Source organism: Rhinopithecus bieti, unplaced genomic scaffold (genome assembly GCF_001698545.2).
Source record: "Rhinopithecus bieti isolate Rb0 unplaced genomic scaffold, ASM169854v2 scaffold_425, whole genome shotgun sequence".
NCBI classification, from domain to species: Eukaryota; Metazoa; Chordata; class Mammalia; order Primates; family Cercopithecidae; genus Rhinopithecus; species Rhinopithecus bieti.
The window spans coordinates 3,807,383-3,822,353 of record NW_016803361.1 but is presented as its reverse complement, the minus strand read 5'-3'; the positions used below and the strand labels follow the sequence as shown (position 1 = coordinate 3,822,353).

The 14,971-nt window shown below is 37.7% G+C and overlaps 1 protein-coding gene across 3 annotated transcripts in view; it reads right to left on the bottom strand.

Moving 5' to 3' along the window:
- Positions 1–14,971, bottom strand: part of CUTC (cutC copper transporter) — a 22,768-nt gene that overhangs the window by 4,117 nt on the left and 3,680 nt on the right. For 2 of the 3 annotated variants that reach the window (XM_017880693.1, XM_017880704.1), the window contains exons 2-7: positions 14,023–14,094; positions 12,841–12,900; positions 9,171–9,380; positions 8,467–8,502; positions 4,791–4,924; positions 1,825–1,852 (exon numbers count right to left, since the gene is read on the bottom strand). In XM_017880693.1, the coding sequence (XP_017736182.1) occupies positions 1,825–1,852; positions 4,791–4,924; positions 8,467–8,502; positions 9,171–9,380; positions 12,841–12,900; positions 14,023–14,094 (540 nt within the window). The remainder of the gene's footprint in view (positions 1–1,824; positions 1,853–4,790; positions 4,925–8,466; positions 8,503–9,170; positions 9,381–12,840; positions 12,901–14,022; positions 14,095–14,971) is intronic. The other variant, XM_017880700.1, reaches the window with a different exon arrangement.

Here is a 14,971-nt window from a genome sequence, read left to right as displayed (position 1 = left end):
TTCACCGTGTTAGCCAGGATGGTCTTGATCTCCTGACCTCGTGATCCGCCCGCCTCGGCCTCCCAAAGTGCTGGGATTACAGGCTTGAGCCACCGCGCCCGGCCGTCTAGGTTAGTCTTGATATCACTAGTAGTGAGATGATGAGAGACTGAATACCTTCTGATGTGATGTCATATGACGTAACACGCAGAATCACCCATAAAGTATTCTTACCAAAAATGTTTAAGCACTCTATTCAACCCTTATGATTTAACTATTAGTTTACAGGATATACAAAGGCATGAGGAACAAGTTAAACAATATCAAGAGGAAATAATCTGATAAATCCAGAAAGCAGGACATTTTACAGGGTAAATGATCCTAACTTTTTATTGTATTTTGAGATGGAGTCTTGCTGTGTCACCCAGGCTGGAGTGCAGCGGTGCAATCTCAGCTCACTGCAACCTCCGCCTCCTTGGTTCAAGTGATGCTCATGCCTCAGCCTCCCAAGTAGCTGGGATTACAGGCACATGCCACCACGCCTGGCTAATTTTTGTATTTTTAGTAGAGACAGGATTTCACCATGTTGGCCAGGCTGGTCTCAAACTCTTGACCTCAGGTGATCTGACTGCCTCAGACTCCCAAAGTGCTGAGATTATAGGCGTGAGCCACCGGGCCCAGCCCAAACTTTGTAAAATTTTTAAAGCAAGAAAAGTAAAAGGAAAAACCATCTATATTAAAGACATTTTAAAAGATAATAGAACTGGGAATGGCAGTATGCAACTGTAGTTCCAGCTACTTGGGTGGCTGAGGCAGGAGGATCGCTTAAGGCTAAGAGTTCAAGTGCAGCCTGGCCAATATAGCAAGACCTCATCTCTAAAAACAAACAAACAAAAGATAACCAAAAATGTAATGCTTGTTCCTTGACTGGATCCTAGTTTGAACATATCAGCTATAAAAACCATTGCGGGGACAACCGGAGAAAGTTGAGTATCAAATGTTTATTGTGATAGGTGTGACAATGGAATTGTCATTATGGTAACATCCCACCCTTTTTAGAGATATGTAAAATGTTATGATGCTTTCAATTTAACTTTAATAAAATACCTCAGGATAGAAAAAAGATGAGACAAATTTGGCAAAATGTTAAATCTAGGGACTGAGCATATGAGTATTCATTATGCTATTTTCTACTTTTTTTATATGTTTGAGAAACTTAATAAAAAAATTAAGATTGTCTTTACATTGGTCTCACTCTTCTAGGTTGTACATCTAATTCTTTAAAAACTGCTCCAACTGTTCATTTCTAGTTAGCCATTATGAACTTAACTGATCTTATGGTTATCATCAGGATCATATGATTAAATTCTGGTTACAAGAAATAATTTGGCAATCAGAAATTTTCAGGAACTGAGAGAGTATTATATTTTACCTAAGGATGTTGCCTAAACCTTTGCTTAAACCCTGTTCACTAGGACATTTGTCCTAAACAAAATTTGATTAGCATCAAATTTGATGTGCCTCACCAGAGACGAACATCCAAATTCACAGAATTCTATATAATGAGGGAGCAAATATGGAGAAACCTCAATCTCTACCTACTTCCTTATTCACTCCTCTTTGAGCTAATCCCTATTAGAATATTTTCCCTCTTATCTAAACTTTTAAATTCTAGCACAGATCTCCCAGTCTTAAGCATTTTAATCAAACTATATATTCTTCTCTTTGAAGATCATATACTAATATGCAATGTACTAATACTCTCTCTCACATTTTCCTGCCTCCTTTGCTCTTCCTTCACTACAGTTCAGTGTTATGCTAGTGAATTGATAGATAAATAAATACCTGGCATTACCACAATCCTGCCTTTTGCCTGAAAAAAGAAAAAAAAAAAAAAAACAAGTAAATTTTAATATCTTTCTCTTGAATGGGATAATAAGGCAGCGAGAATAGAAACATAAGTCAGAATATATTAAATTTTAAAAATTACTATTAATGTTTAATTTTTACTAGATCTTCTCTATTTCTTTGGGATCTTGGATAAGATGTCCAGCATAGTAAATTTGTCTCTAGAAAGTTATCTTTCCAAAAGTCATTTTCCCCAATAAGTGCCATTTTCTCCCTCCCCTTCACCTATTAAGATGGTATATAAGCCCCCAATTCTGAGTCATATTTCTTTGTGAACCTCTGTATGTACTTACATATATATGTACTTATGTATGTGATAAAATCTGTTTTTACTCCTGCTAATCTGTCTTTAGTCAGTTTAATTTGCAGCCCCCCAAATAACAAATCCTGAGGACAGAAGGAAAGTTTTTCCTCCCTGACATGGTGAGTAAGAGAAAGTTCCTGCTCTCATGGAGCTTACACACTCAAGGAAGATGAGACAATGCACAGGGATATTTATACAATAAAATTCCAGGTAACAATAAGTACAACAAAGAAAAAATAAAGCAAGGTAACAAAAAAGACTGAAAGAGGGGAGTGGCTATTTCATGTAATTTAAAAATTGTTAGAGAAATAAATGGAACAAGAATGTTTCATATTCTCAAATGGCCTGAATAAAGCATCCATAAAACAAAACATTGATTATCTAAAAAGCTGAAATCACTTCAGAATGGAGGTCACAGTTGCCTGTTTCTTCCAAATCAAGGCTTTCCAAAACATAGAGAAGTAATATTTTTAAAGAAATAAATTCTACCACTTCTTTTTGCCTTCCCCACAAGATTATTTAGAAGTATATGCTTATCTAAGGCTATCAAAGTTGTTTAATAATACAGAGCAATCACTAAGTGTCAGATTTAATAATATAGAACAATTACTAAGTGCTATAACCTGAAGAAATCCCTTACAGCCATTCTAGGAGGTAGGGCTATTATTATTCTAACTTTGCAGAAGAGCAAGCTGAGGTTTAGGATGGCTAGGTAATGTATCCATGGTCACTATTAACAAGCATTGAAGCCAGGGTTTAAACACAGACCTGTCTAATCACAAAGCCTATGCTTTAACTAGTATGTTACACTACTAGGTAGTTACTTCAGTAAAGTTAATGTATGAGAATATTTGAGTAGCTCTTCCTACTAACCAATGATTAACATACAAATAACAGATACACACACACACATTTTGAAATGCAATACATTACTATGGCGATATCTTATTTTCTACTCCTTAGTGAGTAACCTTTTAAAACTGGAAACCCGATTCATCAACTCTTCTGTTTTAAAACACTTCAGGCCTCCCCGCTGTACCATAAAAATAAAAACTTTAATAAGGTTTTCAAGGCTCTGGATATCATTCTGTCCACATTCAATATTCTGGTCATTCCTCAGTGTTTTAAGTTATGCTTGCTTTTGTTTACAGCCCTTGCTTATACTATTTCTTTTGCATGGAACAATTCCGCCAACACTCCCTTCACCCTCACTCCCACTGCCCCCAACTTTTACACAGATAACTCCCAAACATCCTTCAAATGAGTAAAACACGGCAGTCTGGATGTCTTTTCTTCTGGGAAGCTTCCTCTAATTATTGCTAACCTTCATTTCCCCAAATTTGGGGTTAATTCCTCTCCCATGTACTCCTACAGTACCTTTTAAAAATAGAGCGCTATTAAAATTTCCTGCTCTATTAGAAGTGCCTGTTCTGCACTAAATTGTAAGGACAGTGACTACACACAGACACTTAGCTCTTGGTTACACCCACAGTACAAATGTCCTGCATCTAATATATATTTAATAAATGTTTGTCAAACCATTACATCCCAGAACAGCAAAGTCACATCAGATCTTTAGGAGAAATTTCTGAAAATTATTTTCATGGCTATAGAAAAGTGAAAATAACCAGATGTCTACACAGGAACATTAATATTATTAATAGCAGTACTAATAGAACCTAACATTATTAAGACCTACTGTATGCCAACCACTGTACTAAGCCTCTTACACATCTCATCTTTAGCAATCTTCTGAGAAACTCTAAAATTAGTATTAAACTCATCTCAGTTTCACACAGGGGGAAAGAGAGGCTTAAAGACTAGTAACCTACTCAACATCACATAGCAAGTATCAAACCTGAGTCTCAAATGCTCAACTCTCTCATCCCAAAGTCTGTACTCAGTCACTTATAATGCCTCTGGACTGATGTCAGAAAAGCACAGACACACTATAATTGCAAAGTCTCCTTCTGCGTGCTCTACAAATGATGCTAGCTCACCAGGAAAACTCATAAAATAGAAACATATATTTCCTCCTATACTGGCAGATGAGAAGAAGTAAGATTATAATTTTAGTTTTGGAATTTACCTCCAGATAATTTTACATGGGATCCCCCGAATATACACGGGCTGACAATGAAAAGATGTGGCTTAAAACTGCAAGGCTGGCTGGGCGCAGTGGCTCATGCCTGTAATCCCAGCACTCTGGGAGGGCAAGGAGGGCAGATGGCTTGAGCCCAAGAGTTCGAGACCAGCCTGGGCAACAAGCAAGACCTTGTATCTAAACTAAAAAAAACAAAAACAAAAACAAAAAAAAACTGCAATGCCAAAGGCAAAGAAAAGGTAAAATTTGCTGTGTTTATCCAAGTTAGATCAGATCTTTAGACACTATTTATATATAATTTGATCTTGAAAGCCTTGGTTATCAAAAAGACTTGTGTGAAAGAAATAAGAATTATATATATTATTGCCTGCTTGCTCTTTCCTACAGAGTGACCACAAAGTCAGTAACATATAGTCTCACAAATTGGCTAAACAGCAGAATGTCAGGAGTAACCACAACAGAGTCTTAGGGGAAAAAAAGATAAAGTCCATGTACCTGCTCTATGAGTCGCTTTATTAGGGGTAGCCCTTCTAATGCTGAACTGTCACATCCACTGGTCAATACTCGTTCAAATCCCAAGGTTAAGAGGGTCTCCAGAGCTGCCATTGGATCATGAACCATGTCAAAGGCTGAAATAAATAAAATTGATGTGAATTTTGAACAGGTATCTCTAATGCAGCGTTTCCCAAAATGTAGTATACATGCAGTGGTGTGCTGGACCTAGCTTGTACTGGCTTACAAAGGTCAATTATTAAACACTCAAGAACTCTGCAAGTCAGATTGTTAATCCACTGGCAGCCTGAAATTAGTGAAGGTAGGGCCAGGTACAATGGCTCATGCTTATAATCTTGGCATTTTGAGAGGCCGAGGTGGGGAGATCACTTGAGCCCAGGAGTTTGAGACCAGCCTGGGCAATAGCGCAAGACCCCATATGTACAATACAAAAATTGGCTGGGCATGGTGGTGTCCACCTACAATCCCAGCTACTCGAAAGGTTGAGATGGGAGGATCACCTGAGCCTAAGGGGTCGAGGCTGTAGTGAGCTGATTGCACCATTGTGCCCCAGCCTGGACGACAGAGCAAGACCTTGTCTCAAAAGAAAAATAAAAATTTAATTAATGATAATAAAAAAAATTAGTGAAGGTAGAGTATTTAAACCACAGAAATTTAAAAATGTTACAAATCAGCTCTTTTTTCTAAGAGCCAGTTCATCAGCACACCATAGTCTACATACCACCACTGTGCATAATCATTTTAATAATGGTACACATTTATATAGTGTATTTACTTAAATACAGATAAGAAATGAAATGTTTTCCATTTATAGTAGTTATAAGTTTCTATTTAAATTAAATTTACTTAAGTTTTTTTTTTTAACTTTTTTTTAAGTTCGGGGTACAAGTGCAGGTTCGTTACACAGGTAAACCCATGTCTTGGGAGTTTGTTGTGCAGATGATTTCATCACCAAGGTATTAAGCCTAGTACTCATTAGTTTTTTTTCCTAATCCTCTCCGTCCTCCCACCCCCCACCCTCCGAACGGTCCCAGCGTGTGTTGTTCCCCTCTATGTGTCTATGTGTTCTCATCATTTAGCTCCCACTTCTAAGTGAGAACATGTGGTATTTGGTTTTCTGTTCTTGTATTAGTTTGCTAAGGATAATGGTCTCCAGCTCCATTCAAGGCTCTGCAAAGGACATGATCTTGTTCTTTTTTATGGGTACATACTTAAGATTTTATTTAAAGAAAATCATTAAATAAATGTGCACAGGTAGCACTCACATATGGTAAAATTTTAAATGTGATAGGCAGGTGAGTCAGATTTGGGAAACTGTTCTAAGGCATCAGAAAAATTGGACTAGGTAGAATGAAACACTATACTCACCAGTTCTAGAAAAGGCTTTGGCTCACATTCTCATTACTGAGTAATATTTTAGACTAATCTATTAACCCCACATACTCAAGGTTCATAGCATAAGGATCGTTGTTTTCAACAGACTATATGAAGTTTCACTTCCATCCTACTTTTTTTTTTAAGATGGAGTCTTGCTCTGTCGCCCAGGCTGGAGTGCAGTGGCGTGGTCTCAGTTCACTGCAACCTCCGACTCCCTGGGTTCAAGTGATTCTCCTGCCTCAGCCTCCCGAGTAGCTGGGATTACAGGCACGCACCACCACGCCCAGCTAATTTTTGTATTTTTAGTAGAGACGGGGTTTCACCATGTTGGCCGGGATGGTCTCAATCTCCTAACCTTGTGATCCGCCCGCCCCAGCCTCCCAAAGTGCTGGGATTATAGGGGTGAGCCACTGTGCCTGGCCCCATCCTACTTTCTAAGAAACTTCTCCCCTCCTCAGAGCCCTCAAAGAGTAAAGTGGTATCGGGAAACTGAAAACAGAAAACCTCCTTCTGCTTTGGTTCTCACACTGTTACATGATATTGAAGTTCTCCTGCAGTGGATTAGGTGGTAGTGGTCCTCTGGGACAGGCCCCTTCATTTCACCCTTTAGTGTATGTAGGCAACTAAATCTACCACAGAGGATTTCCTTGTTTTGGTGGCAGCACCTTCTCACCACTATAACAATATTATGCTATCTCATTAAATACATTAGTAGAAAAATGTGGAACCCCAAAACTCTACAAATTTTGAAAATATGAAAATATTTTTGTTAAACCTTTTGGAATAAATAAAAGAACAGAAATTTGAAGTAAAAAAATTGTTTATGACTGTAGACTTCTTTTCACGTGCAATGGCAGTGCTCTCTGAAGGCAAAACAGACACTTGTTCTTCCATTTTACCAAGGTGTAGCCAAAGAGTATAGAAATTATAACTACCTGATTTTTTGGCCAGGAGTGGTGGCTCACGCCTGTAACCCCAGCACTTTGGGAGGCCAAGGTGGGTGGATCACAAGGTCAGGAGTTCAAGAGTGGCCTGGCCAAGATGGTGAAACCCTGTCTCTACTAAAAATACAAAAATTATCTGGGCATGGTGGCAGATGCCTGTAATCCCAGCAACTTGGGAGGCCGAGGCAGACTGCATGAACCCAGGAGGCAGAGGTTGCAGTGAGCCGAGATCGGCCCACTGCACTCCAGCCTGTTCGACAGAGCTTCCGTCTCAAAAAAAAAAAAACAAACAAAAAACTACCATGATATTTTTTTTTTTTTCTTTTTTTTTTTTTTTTTTTTTTTTTTTTTTTTTTGTTATTTTATAGGATTTTTTTTTTTTTTTTGAGACGGAGCGTCTCGCTCTGTCCGCCCAGCGCTGGAGTGCAGGGGCGCAGATCTCGGCTCACTGCAAGCTCCCGCCTCCTGGGCTTTATGCCATTCTCACTGCCTCAAGCCTCCCGAGGTAGCTGGGACTACAGGCGACCGCACCTCGCCCCAGCACTTTTTTGTATTTTTTAGTAGAGACGGAGTTTCACCGTGTTATTAGCAAGGATGGTCTCAATCTCCTGACCTTGTGATCCGCCTGCCTCGGCTTCCCAAAGTGCTGGGATTACAGGCTTGAGCCACCGTGCCCAGCTGGAAATATTTCTTTATAAGAAACCATCACATTAAAAAATCATTGTGGTACAGACAAGCTATAATGAAAAATAATTTTGTCCATTATAGTGGACATCTGTTCATTGACTAGATAGTCAACACTAGACAGCATCTGTTCTCCTTTCTCCCTTCCTAATAAGATCCAATTCTTCTCTAGATACCCAACTTTCTCTCCCCTTAGGAAGTCTGTATCTGTGAAACCTCACCTTACTGCTAGCCCCAGGGATGGTTTTGCCTGACTTAAGATAGACAGTACCTTTCATTTCACCCGCCACAACGACTTATTCTTTTGGGGTTGCACATGACCTAATACAACCTTAGTTAAAATAAGTCTCAGGATTCTTGCTTGGAATGCTGTGTGATAGGTATACACACTTGAAGGCAATACTTACTCTCTCCTTCTCTCTATTGTATCTCACCACCACCAACACCCACTTTTAACAACTTTTCATACCTAAGGCTTCAAATTTTCTAGAAATTGCACATCTCTACTTTTATAACTTTTAGTCCCAGGATCTAAAAAACCAATTGGTAACCTTGGAACACTACAGAATTGTGTTCCATAAAAAGGTGTGGCAGTTGTTGAAATCAGAAAACTAACACTGTTCAACAGAACTTCTAAAATGAAAATGACTCACCTCGGTGGAAAGTGACTGGCAGAGGGCGGCAAATAGCTATAAAAAGAGAGTCATATAACAACATGAATGAAGATGTCATCACTGATTACTATATATAGAATTCTTCATGTTAGCTGAAACTTTTTAGTACTTTCTTCGCCTAACAAAACAGTAAACTAACATAATAAAATGGTAGCCTTACAAATTCAAAAGTCGTATCTTTCCACAATTCTCTGATTTTTATATAAAAAACGGTCATGCCTTAGCACCAAATGGAAATCATTTAATCTGACAACTATAAGAGCAGCATTACATCCATTACTTGCCTCTCTGAGGTCAATCGATAAATACTTTGGTCTAGTAATACAGGTAGTTTGCTTCTGTCCTCTTCACATCTTCCAACTTGGTGGTCCATCCTCACCAACTTTAATAGCTTTTGAAGTTCTTGGTGCAGTGATTAAAGGAACCATGGTAAATTTCCCTTAAATTTTTATTCTATGGGAACAGTAGCATAACCTAATCTATAGCAATTGAGGAGAGTTAAGAAGGTTTTGCCACACATACACCCCACCCCAAACATCTAAGGAACTACTATTTGAAATACTTATGTTAGTGTAAGTGCCTGCAGCTATGACTGCAAAATTGGTTTTGTGGATTTTTTTTATATTGTGAGCAAAACTACAATTATCATTAGAGGCTTTTAGGTCTTAGATACAAATTCTTACCCATAAGGGACATACACAGTTCTTTGTCAATGTGTCCATCTTCAGTCAATACCCCAAATACCAAACCATCAGCACCATAAAGCTTGGCAAGACGAATGTCAGCCTTCATCACCTCAATTTCACGATCTGAATACAAAAAATCCCCTCCACGTGGCCGAATCATCACAAAAACTGGGATCTGAACACTCTGCTTCACTACTTGAAGGACACCTACAAGAAAAGAAAGCAGACTAAAATTTAAATGTGAGCTAAAAGTTCAAGGAAGCCAATGATATATTATTGGTCATTTACATCTGCTCTTGTATATTACATCCAAAAGAAAAGGATGGAGTTTAAGGAAACCAGAGAAAGATGGCTCTAAAAGGAAGGAGGACACTGAGAACAAAAATGTATATGTGGTAGAAGGTAAGTAATAGCAACTGGTTAAACAGAACAATTTAGAAAACAGAAGATGCTACAATTTAAAAACACTTATCAGTTGACTCAACAAAAATCCTTATGACTCAGAACCCTTTTACTGGTATGTGACATTTGAAAGTGTAATAACTACCAGGCTCAATGTTCTGCCAGTACATAATTCCCCAAGATCCAATTTCTTCTTTCTAATTTATTACAGCTCTATTTAAAACCTACTAGGGAGATGGTTAAATAGCTTCAAAGTTCATATTCCTTTAATGGGCAAAGACATTTAGCAAAACTTTTTTTTTTTTTTTTTAACGAGATATGTGAAAGGGAGCAAAGTTCTACTTATCTGTGATTTTATGCAGAGATCTATGCATAAAAGTACCTAAATACGCCATAATATGTGGCTAGCTCATAAACCATCAATAGTATAAGGCTATGACAGGCTCCATGAGTTGTTTACCCAGTATGAATTTCCTTCTTTTTTCTTGCTAAAAGAACCCCAATTTTGCATAGGATAGCAGTTGTCCAATACCAAGCAAGGAATCATAATTGGTGTTACAAAAACAGACTGTACTCAAATTTACAGACATGCTCTAGGGATTTTAGAATGGCCAGGAATGCCCTCTTTTAGTGTGAAGATTCCAAAGGGCTGTTGCATATACAAATCTTTTACATTAAATAATGCTATTATCAACCTCAGAGTAGCATAACTTAGGAGACCACAATTCATATAGGGACTTCTGCTTTTGGCCAAGACAGGGTAACAGTGACTGGATTTATCCTCCCACCTATAATAATAATAATAAAGAAAAAACTAGACGAAATATACGAAACAATGGTTTGCAAGACAATGGACATTAAGCAGTGAAGGGCAATGATCCTTGAAAATGGTAAACAATGAAGTTAGTAAGTCAATTCTGATTGACCCAATTTACTGCCTTGAGAGTTTCTAGGCCAAAGCACAGGGATGGGGGACCCACACAGAGCCAAACAATTCCCTGAGTTAAGGAGACAAAGCTGAGAGTTCAGGAAGACTGAAGTAGCTAGAGTTTATAGGAGACAGTACCAGGAGGACAGAAAGATAACACTGGAGTAGCAAAGACTACCACAGTGATTTAAAAAAAGGACTTTTAAAAAAAAAGATAGGCTCGGCATGGTGGCTCATGCCTGTAATCGCAGTGCTTTGGGAGGCTGAGACAGGAAGATTGCCTGAGGCAAGGAGTTCAAGACCATTCTGGGTAAAATGGTGAGACCCCATCTCCACCAAACAAACAAACAAATTTAGCTGGACCTGGTAGCACATGCCTGTAATACTAGCTACTTGAGAGGCTGAGGCAGGATGATTGCTTGAGCCCAGGAGTTTGAGGCTGTAGGGAGTTATGGTCACCCCACTTCAGTCAAGCCTGGAGAACAGGTGAGACCCTGTCAAAAGAAAGAAAAAAAAGAAAGGAAGGAAAGAAAGAAAAGAGAAGGAGAGAAGGAAAGAAAAGAGAAAGAGAGAAGGAAAGAAAAGAAAGGAAGGAACAAAAGAAGAAGGGAAGGAAGACAGATAACTCTGGAGGTCTGCAGAGAACCTCCTTTAATATTCAGCTGAGTACTGACTGGTGCATGCATGCAAAGAAACTACTCAAGGCCTGGGACAGAACCAATAAAAAGGATTAGAAATGATGTGCCTGTCATTCATATCAAGCTGTGAATAATGCCTATTCCACCAGCCAGAGGAAAATTTCAAAATTCATAGGCACTGGGTAGAATTCACAGAAGAATCCTGACTCGGTAGTAAGGAATAATTAGCTCTGTATTAACACTGCTCCAGACTTGCCCAGCAAATCTTAAAAGCAAGACCCAAAAGGACCAAACTGTTTTGGAACATTTGTACGAATTCAAAAATGGCTAGTAACCAATAAAGTAAAATTCACAATGTCTTGCATCCAATAAAAAATTACCAGGCAGGAAAATAAGATATATTATTAGATGACAAATCAAATGAAACAAACCCAGAACTGATACAGATGTTAGAATTGGCAAACAAGGTCATTATAACAGCTATTGTAACTTTATTCCATATGTTCAAAAAAGTTAAGAGACATCAGAGACATAAAAAGACTCAAATTTCTAGAGATGAAAACTACAATGTATGAGATGAAAACATACTAGGCAAGCCTAATAGCAGATTAGATAGTGCAGAAGAAAAGGTCAGTAAGCTCAAGGACAAAACAATAGGAACCATGCAAAATGAAACACAGAAAGACTTTTTAAAATAGAGAAGTTCATCAGTGACTTTTGGGACAATTTCAAGTAGTCTAATGTAAGCATAGCTGAAGTCTATGAAGGACGCAGTGGAGAACAAGCTGAAAGCTGCAAGCTGAAAATTTTGCAAATGTAATGAAAAGCATAAATGCACAGGTTGAAGAAACATGAAAAAAACTATACTCAGGTACACCATAAGAAAATTGTTCAAAACCAGTAATAAAGAAAAAATCTGAAAAGTAGGTATAAAAGAGACATATTACATAGAGAAAATAAAGATATGGATGATAGATTTTTTGTCAGAAACAATACAAGCAAGACAACAATGGAAAACATCTTCAAAGAAAAAAACTGTCAATCTAGAATTCTATACCCAGCAAAATACCTTTCAAAATAAAAGAAAAGCTATTTTAGACATATAAAAGTTGAAAGAATGCATCACTAGCATACTTTTTAACAAAAAAAGTTAAAGAAAGTACTTCAGGCAGAAAGAAAAAGAAACCAGATAGAAATACGGGATCTACATAAAGGAATGAAGAATACCAGAAATCGTAATTTCATATGGGTAAATATATGATCGTTTTCTTATTATTTACATCTCTTATTTAATAAAAGATAATTGACTCTTCAAACAAAACTAACAACATAGCATGGAGTTTTTGATATGTGTATGAGTAAAATGTATGACAACAATAGTACAAAGACCAGGAGGGGATTTCAATATACTGAGGATGCCAGCATATAAAGATTTTATAAAAGCCTAATCCTTGATGTTACTGCAGAGCAGCTGAACCAGTATTAACAATTACTTACCTACCTTTCAACTTTCTGATGTGAGAAAGAAATATGTGTGATCAAATCTTTGATTTTGTTTTTTACCACCATAAACATTTCTGATACAACATCCATAGCATAGTTTACATGACATTAGTAGAGGACCCAACAAAACTACTTACCAGTTGCTTCCAGGTTCCATGAACTCCAACCAGAAAATCTGGGAAAAATGGACACTTACCCATGCTGGGTGTAGTTCCCCCCTCTGATAAACCAGAACATAATTCAATCCGATCAGCACCTGTAATATAAACGCATTGCTCAGCACATTTAAAAAAAAATAAGCTCTTATTAAACAGCAACCTGTTGATATGTATTTTTTTCCAAATACAGAACAGTCTTAGAAATCATCTCAGAGAAATCAGACTATAAAACTAGAGTAAAACTCTGTTTTTAACTCAGCTATACTCTGCAGCCACATTGTGTTACTCATACTCAAATTGAAGAGTTAACTACAGTTAAGCTAGTTCTCTTAAAATTTTGTATTATAGGGTTGCCTCTCTACGTACAGGAAACTAACATAAAATAAAGATGTTTCTTAAAACTGACTACAGAGGAATACTGAGTCTTTGTTGATAAGAAAATAACATAATCTTTCCCAAAAGGGTCTTTATTATTGTACACTTTAAAAAACACAAAGCTACTTTTGAGTAGCCAAAACCAAGATAATTTCAAGAATAAGAAAATGCTGAAACCAAAAGAATTATTAGGCTACCAAGGTCACATCAAAAGATCTCAGGAACCAGCTTAAAGAAGCTCTCACTAGCCACAGATAGAACATTTTGTTCATCAATAAGCAGAATAACTACAATGGATTAAAACACATAAAACATATTTAAATCTAGATTCATAATGACAAAACAATTCAAGGGAAGATAGAGAACAAATTCATTATTCTAAGAATTATTATAATAAATAAGGGAAAAGAAGCAAGCATTTATTCTGCCTTTCTTATACAAACTATACTTCAGCATAACCAAACACATGATGAGGGGAAAGTTCTTTACAGAAGTATTCTAGTTCATAAGTGAAAAATAATGTCACCATTTTGCAACCACTACTAAAATATGGGTTGCTAAATTTATTAGTGAAAAGCTGACAGAAAACCTTAAGGATAGATTAGGCTGGCAATACCTGAACTCCCTTTAATATCACAAAAACAGAAAAAACCAACACGTTATGTCCTCCTGATGTGATGCAACTATTTTTTTATAGTCTTACCTTCCTCTCTCAACCTCAGATTACTTTGAAGCAAATCCCAGACATCATGTTATTTTATTTTCAATATTTCAGTGTGTGTCACTAAAAAATAAGGACTCTTAAAAAGGAAGCCAACTGTCATTCATTCTCTAATTTCTCTTACCTCCTCTTTCTGCATTCACAGCTGACTCCACTGAATCAACACAAACTTCCATGAGAAATCCATTTGCTGCTCCTAAAATACATGGAGAACGGTAAGAGTTCATAAACGCTCTATCCATCCAGACCAATTTACCACAAAGGGTTTACATTTTGCTGCCAAAATGCAAATGTCCAATAATAGGCAAATAGGTAAGTACACTAGGGCCCATGAATGCAATAAAATATCACATTAATTATTGAATTGATGCCTGTAGACTGAAATAGGCTCACTGACAGATGTATAAAAACTTATACTGAGGAAAATGTATATTGAATACCAAATCAATCTTCCTAAAACATAGACCTCATCATCACATTCCAGCTAAGATTCTTACAATGTTTCTCAATGTCTGCAAAATATATTTAAACGTCTTTATAAGGAATATAGGTTTAAAAGCAGGACAGACTTCAAATCCACATCCCACCAACTATTTATTGTGAGATCCTAGATAAGTTACTTAAGTTTCCTATAAAACAACCTACCTCAGAGTAGTGAGGATTAAATGAGATAATTCATGTAAAGTATGTAGTCTCAAGAACCAAAAAGTAGGCCGAGCACGGTGGCTTATGCCTGTAATCCCAGCACTTTGGGAGGCCTAGGACGGTGGATCACGAGGTCGGAAGATCAAGACCATCCTGGCTAACATGGTGAAACCCCGTCTCTACTGAAAATACAAAAAATTAGCCGGGCACGGTGGCAGGTGCCTGTAGTCCCAGATAATCCAGAGGCTGAGGCAGGAGAATGGCTGAACCCGGGAGGTGGAGCTTGCAGTGAGCCGAGATCGCACCACTGCACTCCAACCTGGGCGACAGACCAAGACTCCATGTAGTCCCAGCACTTTGGGAGGCCGAGATGGGCGGATCACGAGGTCAGCAGATCGAGACCATCCTGGCTAACACGGTGAAACCCC